Consider the following 22,371-nt stretch of genomic DNA (forward strand, 5'->3'; position numbering starts at 1 on the left):
TGCCATAGATAGAAGAACCAGTTTGAAGAACATTTTAATAATCTACAGACATTTTTTTCACTATTAAAAAAAAACTCTCTAGTTCTAGTGATGTTAAATGGTTAGTTCACCCAAAAATGAAAATTCTGTCATTAATTACTTACCCTCATGTCGTTCGACACCCGTAAGACCTCCGTTCATCTTCGGAACACAAATGAAGATATTTTAGTTGAAATCCGATCGCTCAGAAAGGCCTCCATTGGCTTCATTAACTCCCTTTTATGGGTCTTGAGAGTGTACAGTGCATTGTGCCAATGGAGGCCTTTCTACTTAGATTTCAACTAAAATATCTAAAATACCTCGAACGACATGAGGGTGAGTCATTAATGACAGAATTTTCATTTTTGGGTGAACTAACCATTTTAAGGTTCTTCATTGAACCATCGATGCTAATAAAGAAACTTTATTTTTAAGAGTGTACAATTAAAGTGAATACACAGGGTTTGATTAACTACCAGCTTTCTGCGTTGTCTAATGTCTAATTATAATGTACCTCTTGTCTTGTGATGCACGTGCCAGCATTACTGAAACCAAAAACCATCTTTCTTCCAACACATTTGGTCTTGCTTCAAGCACAGCAATGTTATACTGCCCCCTATTGATGGTACATGGAACCTCCCCTAAATAGTTGCCTGTGCTGCCTGTGTATGGTTATGGGAAAAAATGGACCGCATTTGTACCACAATGTAGTTATTTGGGAAATTTCAGAATGCTTTACACCCACACCAATTAGAATTTGAAAGACTTTTAAAGCAAGCTCTGTGGTCTGACTGAAAATGTCCTCCTAACCTTCTGAAATTCTCTCTTTAGTAAACATTCCTGTAGTGCTAACCACAAATGTGTGTGTGTGTGTGTGTGTGTGTGTGTGTGTGTGTGTGTGTGTGTGTGTGTGTGTGTGTGTGTGTGTGTGTGTGTGTGTGTGTGTGTGTGTGTGTGTGTGTGTGTGTGTGTGTGTGTGTGTGTGTGTGTGTGTGTGTGTGTGTGTGTGTGTGTGTGTGTGTGTGTGTGTGTGTGTGTGTGTGTGTGTGTGTGTGTGTGTGTGTGTGTGCGCGCGCGCGCGCGTTACTTTTAATGTCTTTGCTGAAAAAAAAGTTTTGACCAAAAACAAAAGTACACAATATATTGCCAAAAGTTTTGTGACGTCTGCCTTTACATGCACATGAACTTTAATGAAATTCCATTCTTAATCCAAGGTTTAGGGAGTGTGTTTATGGGAATTTCTGACCATTCCTCTAGAAGCGCATTTGTGAGGTCAGACACTGATGAAGGTCTGGACGAGAAGGTCTGGACGAGAAGGCCTGGCTCACAGTCTCCGCTCTAATTCATCCCAAAGGTGTTCTATTGGGTTGAGGTCAGGACTCTGTGCAGGCCAGTCAAGTTCCTCCACACCAAACTTACTCATCCATGTTTTGGTATGCAGAAGCATTAAGAGTTCCTTTTACTGGAACTAAGGAGCCAAGCCCAACCCCAGAAAAACAACCCCACACCATAACCCCCCCTCAAACAAACTTCACACTTGGCATAATGCAGTCAGGCAAGTACCGTTCTCCTGGCCAAGCCTCAACATGAGCTGACCCCACTCAGTGATTTTACGTGGTCTACCCATAGACTGTAAAAAAATAAGGACGTAGTGTCCGTGACGTCACCCATAGGATTCTGATGAGCCGTTCTGAAGCACAAAGTATGGACGAGATGGCCGTTGCCATCTTGGCAGCACGTAATCGCGCGTCACTACCGGATAACAGAAAATGGGCCAAAAGGCGGGACGTGGGTGGAGCTGAAGTGACGCAATGACTAACAGACAGCAGATAAATGGCTATCCACCTGTCACTCAAAGTGGCCACGCCCTTAATTATGCTGGACTTTAATGCTTTATATAATGTAAACGAATGAGTTATAAAAAAATTCACCCCCTCACAGTTGTCATGAAGGGCAAAATTAGCCGTATAGACCAAAACCACAATGTGTACCAGGCTGTAAACATGTTTTATTCTGCTGTAAAGTTGGCCATTTTAACATGGGGCTCAATGAGATTCTGCTCCCTTCTGGAGCCTGTACCTAGTGGCCAGTCGATGAATTGCAGTCTAAGTCACTTCCGTATTGGCTTCAAGAGAAACTGCGGGAGATTGCCGCTTGGGTCTACCACTTTGTGGCTGAGTTGCTGTTGTTCCCAATTGCTTCCACTTTGTTATAATACCACTAACAGTTGACCGTGGAATATTTAGCAGTGAGGAAATTTCACAAATGCACTTATTGCACAGGTGGCAACCTATCACGGTACCACAAGTTTTTTTTTTTTTTCCAGCAAGGACAAATTAAAAGTGACAGTAAAGATATTTAATGTTAAAAAATATTTATATTTTAAATGCTGTTCTTTTGAACTTTCTATTCATCAAAAAAAAAATCAAAGACTCTAAACTTTTGAACAGTAGTGTACAAATACACAATTCATAAATATGTCATACATAAACATACATATTATCAATTTCTGAAAGGAAGTTACTTCTTTTGTACCACCAAAAGTGGTACAAAACCTTTCCTTTTTCTCGATATTGATCTCTGCCTTTCTCAGAAATGTCTATGAGGCACATAATGTGAGTCTGACAGGAAAGTACCTTAGCATGTAAATGCATTTACCCCCTCTTATTACCACATGTGATGTTTCTTTGTCACGTTTGCTGTTTTTGGACAGGATGTCTCACTTAGAAACTGCAGTTAGATTGCTAGTAAGACACCTACAACAACGTAGATGTGAAACTCTCAGCATTTCTTAAGGTTCTTAAGGAGAAAAACAATCTACAACTAGATATAACTAAATACTTGAAACAATTCACAATTTTAGAAATTATTAATTTATTCATATTTTAAATTAAAAACATCTGGATTCAATTTGATAACTGCAAAGGCACATCCATTCTCATGGTTCAGATTACTCAAAACACTGCCACACTTTTTGTGTTTGTTTGTTTTTTTTAGCAAGAAATGGAAACACCTTCAAAAAAGTGAAATTCATTTTGTTATGAAAATGGCTGTCATACAGAGAGGATCTACAGAGCTTGTGATATGTTTCCTGTGGTTCTATAAAGGGAATAAGAGAGAAAGAAAAGCATTATGCTGGTTTCAGATCAGTCAGCATATTGTGCGCTGCATAAAGCAGCAATAATCATCATTTACATATGTTGAATGATATGGGATATAGTTTTAATGTACTGTAGGTCTCTCAAATTGGTCATTAAATAAACAGTGCCACAACAGAAGAACAGGGTTAAGAGTCTTGAGAAGAACAGGGCAGAAAGATCTTTTCGCTCTCTACTTTTACCTTTCCTAGCTACTGTGGGCAGTGGTGTCAAGTTTGTTTGAAGGGTTCTAGTAAAATATCTTGACCCGAATCTCAAATACACAGAAAACCATCAAATATGCACTAAACAGTGTTGGACAATGCTGTACACATCAAGATTGTCACTTTGTGACCATATTTTTTAAAAAAAGGGACAGAAACATCTAATGTCTTGTACCAAGCTCAGGATGATGTTTGGCAAGAGGAAAAAGTGCAACAAAATAGGACCTTTTTAAAAAAAATAAATAAATAAACAAGGGGAGGGGGAAAAGAAGTAAGAGGAAAGACATACTGGGAAAAAACCTTCCTCTCGTTTCTGGCAAACTGCTGTCATTTGCAGAGGTATGTATACTAGCCCTAAATAACCTTTTTCAACAGAACCTAGCTGAATCACGTACACCTAGACTCATGGGAAATCTAGTTTTTAAAGAGCTGGGCTATAATATGCTTTAAACATTGAATGACATGGCAGTCACTGAAGGCATCAAGAACAAAAAAAGGTACCACTGACCAAAACGACTATCAACACTTCTTGAAATCCACGGACGTTCATTCGCACATGCACAAAAACACACGCATTCGTGCTAGCCATTAGCCAATAAAACGATAAGGTCCCGGGTCACTCACCATCACACAAACAACACACGGATAGGCAGAAAGTATACATCAACACACAACACGCACACTTACAGTCCATCTTTTCTCCCTACACAACCCTTATAGGTTCAAAAAGCTTGACTGACAGTTTCAATCAGGTTTCAGTAGCCAATCAAAGATCAGTCCATCACGAACAACTCTTAGGGTCCAGTTGCAGCAGTTTTCATTTGTCTTCTTGCATCTTAACAGCTATAGACACAGAATCAGGTTTAGATTCGAGAGCTATTCTTAGTCAGCCATACACCCTGTGCTAAGATCTCGATATGATACGTCTATGTTATGAGCGTGTGTGTCTCTAAACAAAGGCGGCGCTATCGTGTGCCTCTGTGTTTCAGTGAATGCTTGTGTATTTGTGTATGTGAGACATCGACAGGCATGGAAATGTACATACGAACATCTGAAATGTTGTGTAAATATGTAAGCTGCAGCATTTGTGTTTGTTAGATGCATGTGTTGGTTTAAGTGCACAAATGATGGGGGATTATCATGTGGAGTGTGTGCTTGTAGGTGCATGTGTGTGTGTGTGTGTGTGTGTGTGTTTAAGTTCTTAGTTATCCATGCTTCCTGTGGTGAACAGCACCCTCTGGTCGGTTCGAGCCAGCTTGGCGGGCGGTTCCAGAGATTCGTCCCCGATAGCACCCATATCAGACTGCAGAGACAACTCCTGACACTCATCATCACTCTCTTCTTCCTCCTCCTCTTCCTCTTCTGAGACACACAGACATACAGAGAATGTCAATTATAAAAATGCATGCATTTTATTCAGTACTAAAAATATCATAATCCATTTCATAATTATAAATAATTAAAAAAACAATAACATTTTGATTATAAATTACTGAAAATAATAATAACGTATTATTATTTTTTACTTTTTATTATAAATACTCATACATTTTTATTACTACACATTTTTTTTATATTTTTTATATATTTTTTCAAAGCATTAATACTAAATCAGATATTTTAATTATTTTACATTAAAATTTGAATTGCATTAATTCTAAATTACTGTAAATATTAATGAAAAAACATAATTTTATTGTAATATAAATTCAATATATTTTTATACGTTTAAAAACAATCGATAATACATCTGATATTTTTAAATTGTTTTAAAATGACATCATTTAAATTACATTAATTATAAATCATTTTCATAAAAGGCACAATATGTAAGATTTTTTTTATTAAAATATCCAAAAACCACTATAAAAATCTTATATATGTTGTTGACTTGTGTACTGACATTATCCCAGATGTTTTCAACAATGTTTAAATCCAGAGAAATCCGTAATTATAACCAGTGTAATGGCCCATGTCATTGCGTCACCTGTCAATAACATCATATCTGCCTTACCCTCAATTTCCTTTTCTTCCGTAGAAACCGTGGGAACAGCAAAGACGCTTTAATATATGGCAGCGGCTATTTGCACTAAGTGAAAATAACACATTTTCTTAGCAATAGATGCTATTTAATATTTTAAATAGCTTACTAAGTGAGAATAGTGATATATTCTATTTACACCATGTAAAAGTAGCAGTTCTTTGCAATGTGTAAATAGTAATTAGATGCTATTTATACTTTATTGTGACAAGATACATACTATATGCACCCCAGTATTGTTGTACATTAACAGGATGCAATGATAACAGAGTGTAAATGATGCCACCTTAATGGGACAATAAAAGCCCTCCCTACACCGACCCCAAACCCTACCCAATAAATACATGTATTATAATTAAACATTTCGTTAGGCACTTTATTTCCATTTCTAGAACATTTTCCTAAATTTTATTTAAAGTAAATGCCTTTTCGATGTGATGGGAAAAGGGAGAAGAGCGAGCTCTGCAAAAGGCGGATTCGAACCCGGGTCGATCTCGTCAAAACCTAGATCCATGAGCCTTACGCTTTACTGCCACTGAAGACATTGAAACACACTCGTCTTTTTTTAATCTTGTTTGGCCCAAACAGGCATTGTTAGGCGGAGCTAGTTCAAATAGCCCTTGCTAACAAGGGACGCTATTTGCACTTGGTGTAAATAGACATTCCGTTAATATATTACGAGTTTTATTAGACAGGTGAGCAACTGTTTGGATAGCTTGACAGAAAAAACTCTTGACTAAATCAATGTTAAATAATTCAACATGGTTAGTTTTATTGTTTTAATCTCTCTACCATACAATATAATATATTTTACAATGAATTGCTTGCCATTTAGCAACACAAGTCTTCCAGCTTTTATTAATATAATATTCTAATATCGATCAAGCTACTGCACAAAGTAACATTAGAACAACTTTCACACACTCAAACGTATCTTTAGTAAGATTGTTTTGACCATGTAAAACAGCGGTGTTACAACTCCCATTATTCCACGCTCATTAACAGCATCATCAAGCTATGCCTTTGTTATTGTTTTGAATAAGCGACCTGAAACTTACATACTGTGCCTTTAAAAATACACTGAACGTATTTGTGAGTGGTGGCACACTTTCTCAAGTCACTGCCATGATGCAAGGCTGTGAATTTAGTAAATCAAGGAGAAACAGAATACATCAAGCTTTGGCATTGCAAATCCATTTGTGTGCCAGTTTGTTATTTAGAAGATTATTATGTGTTTGGTTTTTGTATGTAAAACTACTAACCTTTATCAGGATCGAGTGGGTTCAGGCTTCGGCCAAGACTTGCAAACTTAAAGAGCAAAAATGAGAATTAGGACATTTAAAACACTCATTTCAATTCTGAATCTGTCATTCACAGTTCCTCAGTCTAATATCCTGTCATGAGAAGCATGACGCAATTTTGTTTAGAATTACTCATTGAAAAGAGAAGTGTGCCTGAGATTAAGGATTTCTGTATCTAAGTGTGGGTGTGGGTGTGGGTGTGTGTGTGTACCTCTCCCATGACAGCAATGGGAGTTTCACCCTTGGCCTGGGCAACTCTGTGCTCTATCAGATAGTACATGTACTCATCATAGAGCAGACGGATTAGGTGAAATGAGCCGAAGCTTGCAGCACTGCGGAGAGTCAGGTCTCTGATCACCATCGAGCTAAAGAGAGAACAGAGAAAGGATACAGGAAATAAGAGCAAGAAGAGAGTTTTTGGGTGGGTAAGACACATAAGAGGATGAGTAAGAGAGAAACATACTTGACATTACAGTTAGTGGCTCTAACAGTCATTAAAGTAGCGTCATTACAGCTCGGATTCAAAACCTAGCAAGCAATGTGAAAACTGCTCCAAACAGCGGAGTGTCGCATACATTGATTATACACACACACGCACAAACATATATATATATATATATACTGTATACAGGTACTACTGTTCAAAAGTTTGGGGTCAGTAAGAATTTTTTGAAAGAAGTTAATACTTGTATACATCAAAGATGCACACCACAACAAAGTTTCCACGACAGGGATAAAAATAAGAAATGTTTCTTGATCATCAAATATCAGATATTAGATGATTTCTGAAGGATCATGTGACACTGAATACTGGAGCAATGATGCTGATAGTTTTTGATGATGCCACATTAATTTACTGAGGACCCATACAGCCAATGATCATGTGTGAAAACACTTATACATAAATTGATCACTTAGAAATCAAAACTAAGGTTTGAGAAAGAAAGAATATGCATACAACAAAATATATTGTTTCATAGCAGCTTTAGTAACAAGTTCAAAACAAATTCTGCTGTAAACCGGCTCTAACAAGCCAATATAGTGTCAATATTCAGCTCAAGTGACTTCAGTGTTGATTCAGTTCAGTTGATTTCAGTTCAACTGTAAAATTCCTCAGTTGTGCATATTTGTGTGTAGTTAGATATATGCAAAAACAACATTTTTGGAAGAGTTAAAATAGTTTTGCACAAAGTGTTGCTTTTGCAAGCGATGTCTGATGTTTTGCATGTTGTGTGTTTTGTGTGTAGAGTTACAAGAAATGGAGCCATATTTTCAGAAATTGTGTGTAAGCAATAAGATAAAACTGTAAAGGAATCCAGTTCATTTTAGTTCAGGACTCATAGTCCAGGTGTTAGTAATCTGTGCTTAATCTTTGTTCCAGGCAACATTTTTTTAACTCACGATTAACTAGATTAAGGCCTACTCTTGGCATAATTTAAACCCTGTCCAGGAAACCACCTCTTGAAAATCTGCATTGATAATTCATAAAATGTGGTGTGAGCTCAATTTAAATGACAATTACAGAAAAACACAATCTGACTTAACTATTAACACACAAACTTGTACTTTTCACATGTATGATTAATAGCCATTTAGAAATCATTCACAGTGCAGGGTGGAAAAATTAATTTTGGTATGTAAACTGTATGCTTTACTTGATTTATTTGTGTGCTTTGGTTCATTGTCTTGTTACATCACATAACCTCTCTAAAGGTTGAAGACATGAACTGCTGTCCTGTATTTTGTTTTTTTTACATAATATTGGTTATTGCTAATGACATACAGAGTAATTAATCTACACTGTGAGCCCGGACAAGTTGAATCTACTTAAAAAATTGGAGCAAACTGGTTGCCCTAAAAATTTTGTAATGTGAACTAAAACGAGTACATTTAACTTAAATTTAAGTTAACATTTTAACTTAAACTTTAAACTTGTTTTAGTTAAAAAAAATTCAGAACCTAGATAAAACTCCCCCTGCTGCTACTCTGATTTGCATTTGTGTAGCTCACAGCATGTTCATTTACATGATAAAGCCTACCCTAGAATTAAGGGGAGGGGGGGTCATGGGGGGACAACTGCCAAGCAAGGCCCACGTCAATTTCCCACAATTTACGGGAGTTTTCGGTGTTGCCTGCAAATTGCCGTGCACAGTCGTAAACCTGAAGTTCCACGGCAATCTACAGTGCCACATACTGACGAAAATCCCACTTTTCATGCAGTGTAATACAGCTTTAAGAATTCAGTTATTTTTATTGATATTTTATTTTACGCGGGGAGGAAAAAATTCAGCTTTGCCATCACATGAATACATTTCATTTTAAGATATATTCAAAATGAAAACGTTTATTGTAAATTCTCAGTAGGTTTTGGAACAGAATTGATGTGTCACTCCATGTTCTTGTCCATCCCAGAGAACAAATCCCCAGTGACAACCTTCTGAGGCTCACCTGTAAAAACTCCACTTCAGCAGGAAGAGTTTCGCTGCTTTTGGAAAGGCAGAGCTGGACTGGTACGGCTTTAAGACCTGCGAGACCACACCATCCAGCCAGGCTGCCCACTGCTCGAGAGAGTTCTGCTGCTGAAGGGTCAGTTTAAAGTCCTGCTCCAGCCGCTGCACCACCCGATCCTCACATCGGCACACCCAAGAGGCCTGTTCCTACAGGAGAAAGCACATGGGATTCAAAAACCCAAACTAAATGAAATATCTATTAATTATCCTTCAGAAATCATTCTAATATGTTGAGTTGCTGCTCAAGAAGGATTTATTATACTCATACTCATCAATGTTAAAACAGTTGTGCTGCTTAATATTTTTGATGAAAGTATTTGTTTTTATTCAGCAAGGGCACATTAAATTGCTTAGAAGTGACAGTAAAGACATTTATAATGTTACAAAATATTTTTATTTCAAACAAATGCTGTTCTTTTAGCTTTTTATTTATCAAAGAATCCAGGGAAAAAGCAGCAAAAACATATAATAAGAACCATTATAATAATTGAGCACCAATGATAAGCGATCTATCTATCTATCTATCTATCTATCTATCTATCTATCTATCTATCTATCTATCTATCTATCTATCTATCTATCTATCTATCTATCTATCTGTCTGTCTGTCTGTCTGTCTGTCTGTCTGTCTGTCTGTCTGTCTGTCTGTCTGTCTGTCTGTCTGTCTGTCTGTCTGTCTGTCTGTCTGTCTGTCTATCTAGCTGTCTATCTATCTATCTATCTGTCTGTCTGTCTGTCTGTCTGTCTATCTGTCTGTCTGTCTGTCTATCTAGCTGTCTATCTATCTATCTATCTATCTATCTATCTATCTGTCTGTCTGTCTGTCTGTCTGTCTGTCTGTCTGTCTGTCTGTCTGTCTAACTATCTATCTGTCTATCTGCCTGTCTGTCTGCCTGTCTGTCTGTCTGTCTGTCTGTCTCTTTCTCTCTCTCTCTCTCTCTCTCTCTCTCTCTCTCTCTCTCTCTCTCTCTCTCTCTCTCTCTCTGTCTGTCTGTCTGTCTGTCTATCTATCTATTATCTGCCTGTCTCTCTCTCTCTCTATCTGTCTGTCTATCTATCTTTTTCTCTCTCTCTCTCTGTCTGTCTGTATCGATCTTTCTCTCTATGTCTGTCTATCTATATGTCTGTCTATCCATAATTATCTATAACAAACAGCAAAATAAACTATACATTTACATTCTGAAGAAAATGTGATTGGTGCTTGCCCGTGTCGCCAACACATTTATCTCTAAATTAGTTAGCATTTCCCTTTTTGGTATGGTCTAGCGTTTACAGCTACAGTATGACCAAAATCTTACCAAAATGTTTTGCATCCCACAAAGGTTAATACACAAACTATCCCCATTGTGCTCTTGAGTAAGACACCTTACTCAGGGGTTCACCTTATTAATATGTGTACTGCAAGTCATTTAGGATAAAATCATCTGCTAAATGACGGCTGACATACTCAGCAAAACCCCTTTTTAAAATCACTTTCAAGGAAACAAATTGTATGTTATGCTAAATACTCACTTAAGTTTCCGTTACCCTTATAGCTAGAAAAACCACAAACACCCACATGCATAACAAGAGTTCATCGCAGATGGTGACAGACAAAAGCTCTAGTTCAGCCCTCGTAAACACAGCATCCAGCTTCAAATCTGACTAGGATGTGAGGGATATGTCCAGTCACACACACCTGCACATTGGCAAAGTCCACTCTGTTGAGGTCGCTGAGCATCTGGTTGATCTGCGCTGTGTTTTGCAGGACGGCACGTGCTGCCTGTGCCAGGTGATTTAGAGAGGTGTACCTGCGCAGGGTCTGAGCAAAAGCGCTTGCACACGTCACCTAAACAAAGGCCAATTCACAGAAAAGATGCAATAAGTAACAGATTAAATGTTTAATATTCTAAAGTTTAAAGTTTGTTTGTTGGGTAGGCATAATTTCATAGCTAAAAAGTTGTATGTATTTACTAGGGATTTATTTTAGCTACTAAGATCATTTAAAAATGAAAGTATTTAGGGAACTTTCTTGCAGATGATGTGATATTTGCATTTATTTTCCCAAATGAAAATTCATTAGGGGAAGTTTTTAAGTCTTTAGACACTTCAAATTTAAACCCCCTAGTTTAAAATTGCATGTCTGACTACTATGCGTCACAACACAAGCACACTGTTTTAGGTTAGACCAAGCGTACTAACTATTTTTAGTCATTCATAAAAACAGATGTTTTGTGGTATTGACAGTAGTAGTTGACCAATGCAAACATACTGAATGAAAATACTAATTCAATATCTGATAGTAGATGGCGCTTATGGAATAGCAGAAATACACTATATTGCCAAAAGTTTTGGGACGTCTGCCTTTACATGCACATAAGCTTTAATCCCATCCCATTCCTTTCTGGAGTTGGCCCACCCTTTGCAGCTATAACAGCTTCAACTCTTCTGGGAAGGTTTTCCACAAGGTTTAGGAGTGTGTTTATAGGAATTTTTGACCATTCCTCTAGAAGCACATTTGTAAGGTCAGACACTGATGTTGGACGAGAAGGCCTGGCTCACAGTCTCCGCTCTAATTCATCCCAAAGGTGTTCTATTGGGTTGAGGTCAGGGCAGGCCAGTCAAGTTCCTCCACACCAAACTCGCTCATCCATGTCTTTATGGACCTTGCTTTGTGCACTGGTGCACAGTCATGTTGGAAAGGAAGGGGCCATCCCCAAACTGTTCCCACAAAGCTGGGAGCATGAAATTGCCCAAAATGTCTTGGTATGCTGAAACATTAAGAGTTCTTTTCACGGGAACTAAGGGGCCAAGCCCAATCCCAGAAAAACAACCCCCAGACCATAATCCCCCCCTCCACCAAACTTTACAGCACTGCACTTATAAACACATTTTATTAGGCGTTATTTGTTGTAACTCTGATTAACCAATTTTTATGTAGCTCAACACGATTTTTGTGATATCACCATGCTACTCTAAAAGTTTAATTCAAGCGCTTTAAAGGACCTGTGTTTGTTTTCACACACTTTCCATTCCTTGAATCCATGTGTCTGAAATTCACATACTTTCAAGTACTTTCAAGGAGTGTGGGTATCCTTTCAATAAGATGTACAGTTCAATCATTTGGGATCTTTAGATTTTCAAAATTTATTTAGATGATTTTCTTTTATTTTACTGACCTTGACACGAACCATCTCTTCAGGAATGTTCATCATGGCGTTAGTCAACCAGCTCTCAAGACTCTTGGCAAAGTTTCTGATGGCTTGTGTTAAGGCACCTGGAGAAAGAATTAAGAATTAATTTCAGCAAAATATATGATGTTGTGAGGCAGTGGATGTCAATAATTAGCTGCCCTGATGTTGACCCACAGGTTGGCAAGATGAAGGTGAATGTGAATGAAAAGAGGCCACTGTTTGCTAAATGTAGCTCACCTGATGGATCACCACCAACTCTGGCACATACTGCTTCATATTAATATGCAAATCTGTTGTATGAGAACATTGGTGAACTCACTGGGAATAGGTCTCAGAACGTCTGGGATGAGCATCTCCACCAGGCCCTGGTACAGTGTGTTGTCGCAATCGCGACTCCAGCGAAGCACTGGCTCATATTTACAGAGCAGCACCAAACATGACTTAGGCAGCCTCTTCTCCGACTCATCATGCCTGAGACATCCCAAGTAAAACGGATAATGTTTAGCGTCTTATCATTCATTAACTCTATGAAGCCTACTTTATCATATTTCATTTCTACACCAGACACGATGAGTGGCACGATGCAACACTGCAAAAGCAAATAGAATCCATCATAATCAGTGATATTGTCTACACTGGATGTGGCGCGCCGCAAAGTGACGCAACAAATTCCTGACAGTAAACTGATGCCCCGTTCTATTTCTGACATACTTCAAGCGTTCGCTCTACTTCTGACATGAAGAGTAAATGGATTTTTAATGGTCGTTTTGTCGCATTCTGTGTAGACCGTCTCAAGCTGTGTAAGGCCCCTAAATGATCAACATGATCCAAACTTTGATGAAAAACCTGTTATACACAATCTACTACATGCCTTCTTTTGTCTGATTGATAGTTTGTACTTTTTTAGCAAGAAAATTTTTTTTAAATACAATTTTAAAAACATCCCCCTTTAGGTTGATTCTTTTTGCTGTGAAAATGTACTGATTTTTATAAACGTAAGAGTAGTTGTTAGTAATATTTCAAGATGAACACTTACTTGACTGAAGCAACTTGGGTTTACTTGATTATCAATTCAACATTTTCTAGAAAAATCATGTTAAGATGATTTGATACATCAGGTTTTTGAGGAACGTTTATTCGTATATACCTTAATCATCATTGTATTTCATTGCATTATATGTTTTATGCCCACAATAAAATGACAGAGCTTTAAGTTTGATCGTAATACTATATTATTATTGGGAGAGGTAGTCTCTTATACTGTTATAATGAACTCATTGATTTCCATTACAAGCTATCAGAATTTGATCTTACTTTTTGGTAATATATCAGCAACTGCACCAAATTACATTTTTTTTTTTTTGGGCCTCTGAATGAAATTGAAGTGTTTTTTTCTTCCTCGAATATGAGCTCTATATTCTCCTATCATATTACGTTAGCCGTAAAAGTCTGATGCATCAAACATGACCTTTTATATTTTGTCTAAATAAATAAAAAATAGATTTGTCTGGCAATTACTACATGTCACCCTTGCTCAGTAGAACCACCCAAGATCCACCTTAATACATTCCTCCTGAACGCATGTAACCGTGAAAACCTTGACATTTAGTGTTGGTCTAAAGGAGTTTGTTGTGCTGAGAAGCAAACTTACACGGCTAGTGTTGCTGAGTCGCCTGCCTGACTTTCACTGAACCTCCAAAATGTTTTCCAAAGAGTCTCCACCAAAGGGAACTGAAGGTTGACCATTACATCAAGAATGGCCTAAAGAAACACACGACATCAGTAAAAACCAACTTGAAGAGATATTTATCTTATAAACAGATATGCATTGTGCTGCTGACAGTAAATCACTGCATTCAAAGAGAGAAGAAAAGAGAAGACTCACTTCGCAGTGTTCTCTGTAGAGCAGCTGAAAGCTCTTGAGATGTTCCAGCTCAATGCCCTCTGGTAAAGCTTTACCCTGCAGGTCAACATCCGGAAATTCGGGGAGAGCTCTGGACGCATCTAAACACCAAGGATTACAGCAAACATATAATGATTTGTTATTAATATCCACTTGACTGATAGTATTCAGTTTATTTTAGTGAATCAGTTTGTTTGAACAGCTAGTTTAAAATAACTAAAAATAGTTTTCCAAAAAAAGAAAGAAAGTGAAATGTAGTTAAATATTTCTGTTTATCTCTGTATTTTTGTTTTAGGCTGTCAGATGTTTCATTGTTTATATTTTAAAATCAGATGTAATTATTTAAAAAGAATCAGTTCATGAAAACTATTCACTCATAAAAATCAAGTCATATTTAATTACAGTGGCCATTTAAACTGTGGGATATTCCAACTTGATATCTCCGAATGATGTCCATAAAGTCATTACATTGACCAACTACATATATAAAATATAGCTTTGTAGTTGTTCGACTACAGTACAAATTATGATGGATAAATAATGTTACAAGATCTTATAATTGGTTTGGCAAGTAAATTATTAACAAAAAGAGAGGATTATTATAACGTACTTTACACACCTAGCAAATTGTTTTTTTTTTTAAGTTTTAACTCAAACTTTGAGATTTTTTTATTTCTTAGGTTACGAAAATAGTGTTAGAATAATTACACTGACATATATGTCACCGGTCCTTCTCAACCCACTTGAGGGTCTCTGGCGCACTAGTGACTGACGCTATCGGCTGTGGTCTTTAGCATCTGTGTTAGCATCTTGAGGCCAGGGGAGTGAGGTTTACACGCAAAGCTCTTACTGGCCTACGTCCATTACACTCACCCCCCTAAACCTCACTCCCTGGATCACGGCACCAAATGTAACCGGTCCTACTCGACCCGCTCTGAGCGGGATTTGAACCGGGGTCTCCGGTGTGGGAGGAGGGAGCGCTAACAAGGGCACTAAAGACAGCAGCTGTTGCCATCAGTCGCTAGCACGCCTCTTGAGGCCAGTGAAATGAGGTTTACTCGCACAGGTCTATGTCCGTAACATATAGTCACTTCATCTGACAGCAGATACTGAATCAGGACAATGCGTTTTTATCAAGTATACTTGTGTCTGCGTCTGACAGAAGTGTCAACAGCTTTCACACACGTCTTTCAAAATAAAAGTCTTGCATCAGAACAACAGTTAGAATTGTTTTGTTTTTTTTGTTGTTTCTTTGACTACCCACTCAAGACGGTCTTATGACCCAATTCTGGGTTACCGCAGTTAGTGTTGGGCTGGTATGACACTAATGCTCACCTAAGCTGCATTTATTTGATTAAAAAAAGTACAGTAATATTGTGAAATATTGCAATTTATAATAACTTTTTTCTATTGTAATATATTTTAAAATGTAATTTATTCCTGTGATCAAAGCTGAATTTTCAGCATGGTTACTCCAGTCTTCAGTGTGATATGATCCTTCAGAAATCATTCTAATATGATGATTTAGGAACATTTCTTATGATTATTAATGTTGATGAATAGAAAGTTCAAAAGAGCATTTATTTGAAATAGAAATCTTGGTCCCACTTTATATGAGGTGGACGTAACTACTATCTACTTACATGTTGTGTTCATATTGTATTGCAAAACAATTGTTCTGATATTAAAGTGGGATACGGGTAAAGATAGGGACAGGTGTGGTGGTGTGGGTAAGTTTAAGGGTAGGGCTAGGTGTAAGGGAAGTGTCAACAGTGTAATTATAAATGTAACTAAAGAAATGAATTACATTTGTAATTATATGCAGGTAATTATTAAAATATAAGTACAATGTAAAAACACATGTATGTACACAATAAGTGCATTGTATCAAATGATTCATTTAAATGTTACTACATAGTAGTTAAGGGCACCTAATATAAAGTGGGTCCGAAATCTTTTGTAAAATTATAAATGTCCACAAACTTTTGAACAGTAGTGTATGTACATCTCCCCGTGTGCCACCATTTTCATGTGATCAAATTTCCTAGTTTAGTTTTTATTTCCTAGTTTTTTCAAGTTTTTCAAATTGTACTTTTACAACTAAGAACCTTCGCATTAATGTTTCCTTTAGAGCATGCATTCTGGGTTACACTTCTGCCTTTTAAAGGCTCATTGATGTCATGGCTCACCTAGAAACTGCTGGTACTGCTGGACCTGGGTGCTGATGTCCGACAGACCCGAGCTCTGTTGCTGCTGCTGTTGCTGTCCAGATCCTGACGACATCCCGTTAGTGATTCCCTCCACCTTCTGTACCGGCTTCAACCTGCAGGGATACAGAATCAGACAGAATGAGAAACACAGGAACCAGAAAGACTGAGCGCAAGAAATGACAGAGAGCATGTGTGTCCACCTCTGTTTCTGGGAGAAGGGCTGCTGCCTCATGGCCAGGTGCTGTTGGTCCTCCATCAGTCGGAGCAGAGATGAGCTTGCTTTGATCCGCAGTCCATAGTAGTGATATTTGGAATTCCCTCTGGAACAAACAGACCAAAGCTTCAGTGCACCTGCATGACCTGAACCATAGGATCATGGAGGCTTCTAACCACATATGTGTGTATATGCATGACTCACAAACATTACACTACCACTGAATGAGTAGATTAAAAACGATCAATATATAATATATACACTATTTTGTTCAAAAGTTAGGGGTTGGTAAGCTCTTATGCTCACCAAGGCTGCATTTATTTGGTCAAAAATACAGTAAAAACAGTAATATTGTGAAATATTATTACAATTTAAAATAATGGTTCTCTATTTAAATTTTTAGCATCATTACTCACATGATCCTTCAGAAATCTAATATGATGATTTGGTGCTCAATAATATTCTTATGTTGTTTTGCTGCTTAATATCTTTGTGGAAACCGTGATAAAAAAAAATTTCTTTGATGAATAGAAATTTCAAAAGAACAGCATTTATTTGAAATAGAAATCTTTTGTAACATTATAAATGTTTTTACTGTCACTTTTGATTTAATGCATCTTATCGACCCCAAACTTTTGAACATTAATTTACTGTGAGTTGATGTTTGTGAGCGAATCATTCTTATGAACTGATTCTTTTGATCTGATTTGAATATGCAGACAATGAAACAATCTATTTAACTTAGACAACAACTTCACTTGAGTCTGAACAAATGTATTCACTTAAATAAATTGGGCGCTAACAGACAGAGGTCGCGTGACCTTTCTCTCACCGTGTGCCGAGGCGCCTGGTCCTCAACCCCATGAACACCGAGCGGATGAGTTTTCCGAAGGACGCCGCATTGACCGGTTCCAGCTTTTGCTCCTGACAGTGCAGCAGGTAGTGGCAGTAGAGAGTGGACCGGGGCAAACTCACCCCTTCTGCGGTTTCATAATTATCCAACAACCACTGCACCTGAGGGCCAGAGGACAGCTGCCGGGATAAGACACACACACACAGCCATATACACACTCAGACAGAGAGCCCAGGCTAAAGGATGTCCTAAGATACACGCAAACGCCTAAATGCAAATATGTGCGTACACTTTTGCATGCAGACCCCGCTCATGCATATGCACTGTAATTATGCATTCATGCAGAGTTTGTTATATCGGTAACACTTTACAATAAGGTTAATTAGTTAACAGCATTAGATAACATGACCTAATAATGAACTGCACTTATAAAGCATTTATTTATCTTTTTAATTTTAATTTCAACATTTACTAATACATTATTAAAATCTTGTTAACATTAGTTAATGCACTGTGTACTAAATATTAACAAACCATGAACAGCTGTATTTTTATTAACTAATGTTAACAAAGATGAACAAATACAGTAACAAATGTACTGCTCATGGTTAGTTCATGTTAGCTAATACATTAACTAATGTTAACGAATGAGACCTTATTGTAAAGTGTTACCGTTATATCATTTAAAGTCAACAGAAAACAGCATCCACTAACCCATTTTAGTTCACTTTAAAGTGAAACAAACTATTCAAATGGAAAACACTGCAGGACAGAACTTGATTTTATTATTCATAAATTGGTTGGATAAGTAGCAGTTGTTATGGACGTGAATGTGTGTTCGCAGTGGATTTTAATTTCGTGTTGACTTCAAATAAACCAAAAATTGCATTATTTAGGCATCTTAAATATTGTTATTCTGAGAGTTTCATTAAAACATACAGTGCTGTGATGTTTGTGCACATTTCTATATTGTTTGTAGATTGTGCTAGCATATAGTCTGGTGGTAAAACATTCAAAGTTGTGATGTGTCTTTCATTTATTTGGTGTTCAAGGTTTCAATTATGCAATAACTCAAGTTTGAAGAAGTATGCTGCTGACAGATGAATCAAAAGCGGAACTGATTGGTAGAGATGGGTGATAACAAAACATTTTGGTTGGGCAGAAAAATCTTGTACTAAAGCAGTTAAGTGTTTCGGGGATCGGACAGATATTCAATGTTTTTGAAAGAAGTCTCTTTCCTATACTCAACAAGGCCGCATTTATTTGATTATTAAAAACAGTTGTGAACTATTATTGCAATTTAAAATAACTGTTTTCTATTTAAATATATTTTAAAATGTAGTTTATTTCTGTGATGCAAAGCCGAATTTTCAGCATCATTACTCCAGTATTCAGTGTCACATGATCCTTCAGAAATCATTCTAATATGATGATTTGCTAATCAAGAAACATTTCTGATTATTATCAATGATTAAAACAGTTGTGCTGCAGCTGCTCAATATTTTTGTGGAAACAATAATACATGTGCAAATCTGATGACTTTTAAAGATATGCAAATATGCAAAAAGAGAGGAAATCAGATAGGGGGCAAAAACTTTCTCACAGCACTGTATGCCTCTCGACAACTGTTTCTGCGTGCCGTGGCATACAAGATGAGTATCCAATGAAACGTAAAATCAATGGAATGCCTTGATCATTAACTGAAAGAATTTTGCAATAGAGAGTGCAGCAAATTTGGAAGACTGCTGTATAATGAACATGTTGAACAGGACCACACAAGGCCATCTGTCTCTCATGGATAATATGAATATGGTTATGACTGAATTTGAATGTTTTTTCCAATGAACACGACAGCACAGTGAAAGCCTTAACAAATAGCATGCTTTTCCTGAAAGGGATGCAAAAGTCAGTCTGATTACTTTGTTTGAATAAATCTGAATTTGGATTTGGAAGTATCACTGTGCTCTCTGACACGTGGAACTGAGCAATGAGATCGCCATGCGTTTAAATTCGTTTGGGTGGTGGGAAGAGGAGGGATTCTGTGAGTGGCGATGAGTGACGATTAAGCCCCGCCCCTGCTGTCATCATACCTTTTTGTCTGCCGACGGCACGCTATTGTCCTCGCCTTCGTTTATACTCACGGTGGCCGGAGAGGCACGGGTGGGGTGCGGATAACCGTGACCATTTCCGCTGCTGCTGGTGCCACTGCCAGCCAGCATATAGCCGCCCTGAATCACGTAGCTCCCGCTGCTACCGTTAGCCTCGCCCCCGGAATCTCCAGAACCGTTTGCTGCTGTCCCAGTGGCTGCCACTACAGCTGTGACTCCGCCCCCAGCTGCCGTCGTGGGATTGGCCACGATCTGCCCTGTCCCCGCCACAAACATGGACACCCCAGGGGACCCTGTTGTCACAGAGACAGTGAGAGGGGTGCCGGGGGACGTGGCCTCAGAACCGGAGACAGGGGTGGTCTCGTAGTACTGTCCAGCAGTGGTCTGGGTATACAGAGGGGTCTCTGTGTAGGGGAAACTGCTGGAACGACTGAGGGAAAATGACAAGAGTCAGGATTCTAAATTTTAATCAAACACAACAACTTTTATTACCTAGGGCTTTTCACACATTGTGAGCATGATTCAAAATTGTCTTGTTCTATGTTTAAAACGGTTCATATTTAACCCAGGGATAGTAATTAAAGGATTAGTTCACTTTAAAATGAAAATTATCCCATGATTTCCTCACCCTCACGCCATCCTATATGTATGACTTTCTTCTTTCTGATGAACACAATCAGAGTTATATTGATTCATTAATAAAAGGCTCTTCCAAGCTTTATAATGGCAGTGACGGGGTCCATTGAGTTTGAAGCGCAAAAAAGCACATCCATCCATAATAAACGTACTCCACACGGCTCCGGGGGTTAATAAAGGCCTTCAGAAGCGAATCGATGGGGTTTTGTAAGAAAAATATCCATATTTAACACGTTATAAAGTAAAATATCTAGCTCCGGCCGAACCGCCTTCCGTATTCAACTAAAGCAAAAATCGTAACTGCCGTGACGTACGACGTCAGAGGTAGTGTAAGCGGTTTGAACTGCGAGAGGCGTGACACTTTCTGCATAAGTTGAATATGGAATGCAGTCCACCGGAAGCTAGATATTTTACTCTGATTATATACATATACACCTAGGATGGCTTGAGGGTGAGTTAATGTGGGTACTCAGGTTTTAAGATTTCAAACTCTACATTGGCAAACCCTATGTTAAAATGTGCATAATTAAATTATTAAAATATTGATTGGACAAATGCAGCACATCATAAGCACAAAATAACTACTATTTTACTACCATAAAGGGGTGGTTGATTTCCCCTTTTTAAAAGATGTAAAATAAGTCTCTGATGTCCCCAGAGTGTGTATGTGAAGTAATAGCTCAAAATACCCCACAGATAACTTTTTGAGGCTGAGCAAAAACATGCAGTTTTTGTGTGTCCCTTTAAATGCAAATGAGCTGCTGCTCACGTGGGTGGAGCTTCAAGAACTCCAGTTAGCAGCTCTGATTACCTCATGAAGACAGGCAAAGAAACTGTTCAACCTTTTAATTCATGTTAATTTATGTAGCTGGTGTGGAGTTAGTTACTATCTTCAAGTCATTGATTAGCATATTCTGTCATGATAATCTCACCCCCTTTGTTGTGTGTTCCCGGGGCCGGGGTTTATGTACATTTCAGGGTTAGTGATGTCACTAACCTGGGAGGAAACTCAAGTAGTCCCTACCAGCCGTTTGTTGTAGTCCTTAAAAAGGCAATTTCTTTAAAAGAAAATATATTGTATCTTATATAACTTTGAGTGTTGTAACTTTGCAGATATTGTTTATGCTCAAACAGCAACATTACACACTAACTAAAGTTTAAAAAGTGAAATCATAATCAAATCACCCCTTTAATATTTTTTAATTAATAATAATGACTTAATAATAGTTTATATTGTCTTTAAGTCTTCTTAAATATACTACAAAAAACACCCTACCATTCAAAAGTTTTTTAATGTCTTTGGAAAAAAATGCTTTCTTGTTTTCTAAGGCTAAGGCATTTATTTGATCAAAATAAAGTAAAAACAGTAACATCCTGAGTTATTAGTTTAGTCTAATATATTTTAAAATGCAGTTTTTATGCATCAATCACAATTTAATGCATCCTTGCTGAATAAAAGTATTCATTGCCAGAAGTATTGGGTCACCCCTCTCAATCATTGAATTCAGGTGTTCCAATCACTTCCATGGCCACAGGTCACAAACTCAAGCACTAGGCATGCAGACGCTTCTACAAACATTTGTGAAAGAATGGGTCTCTCTCAGGAGCTCAGTGGATTCAAGCGTGATACCGTGATAGGTTGCCACCTGTGCAATAAGTCCATTTGTGAAATTTTCTCACTACTAAATATTCCACGGTCAACTGTTAGTGGTATTATAACAAATGTGGAAGCAGTTGGGAACAACAGCAACTCAGCCACAAAGTGGTAGACCACGTAAAATCACAGAGCGGGGTCAGCACATGAGGAGGCACACAGTGCGCAGAAGTCGCCAACTTTCTGCAGAGTCAATAGCTAAAGACCTCGAAACTTTGTGTGGCCTTCAGATTAGCTCAAGAACAGTGCATAGAGCTTCATGGAATGGGTTTCCATGGCCGAGCAGCTGCATCCAAGCCTTACATCACCAAGTGCAATGCAAAGCGTCGGATGCAGTGGAGTAAAGTTATGAATCACACTATATATATTTCACTGACATCAAACAGTAG

General features: G+C 37.8%; 1 protein-coding gene across 2 annotated transcripts in view; it reads right to left on the reverse strand.

The window, feature by feature from the left end:
• Positions 1-2,362: 2,362 nt before the first annotated feature.
• rfx1a (regulatory factor X, 1a (influences HLA class II expression)) overlaps positions 2,363-22,371 on the reverse strand; it is a 35,964-nt gene continuing 15,955 nt past the window's right edge. For both annotated transcript variants that reach the window (XM_079829078.1, XM_079829077.1), the window contains 13 exons: positions 19,726-20,122; positions 17,564-17,745; positions 16,718-16,837; positions 16,497-16,630; positions 14,290-14,408; positions 14,056-14,165; positions 12,724-12,875; positions 12,390-12,487; positions 10,910-11,059; positions 9,170-9,378; positions 6,933-7,086; positions 6,683-6,728; positions 2,363-4,741 (listed from right to left, as the gene is read on the reverse strand). In XM_079829078.1, coding sequence (XP_079685204.1) covers positions 4,581-4,741; positions 6,683-6,728; positions 6,933-7,086; positions 9,170-9,378; positions 10,910-11,059; positions 12,390-12,487; positions 12,724-12,875; positions 14,056-14,165; positions 14,290-14,408; positions 16,497-16,630; positions 16,718-16,837; positions 17,564-17,745; positions 19,726-20,122 — 2,032 coding nt within the window. In that variant the 3' untranslated portion in view covers positions 2,363-4,580. The remainder of the gene's footprint in view (positions 4,742-6,682; positions 6,729-6,932; positions 7,087-9,169; positions 9,379-10,909; positions 11,060-12,389; positions 12,488-12,723; positions 12,876-14,055; positions 14,166-14,289; positions 14,409-16,496; positions 16,631-16,717; positions 16,838-17,563; positions 17,746-19,725; positions 20,123-22,371) is intronic.

Source organism: Gobio gobio (assembly GCF_949357685.1).
Source record: "Gobio gobio genome assembly, chromosome: 1".
NCBI lineage: Eukaryota > Metazoa > Chordata > Actinopteri > Cypriniformes > Gobionidae > Gobio > Gobio gobio.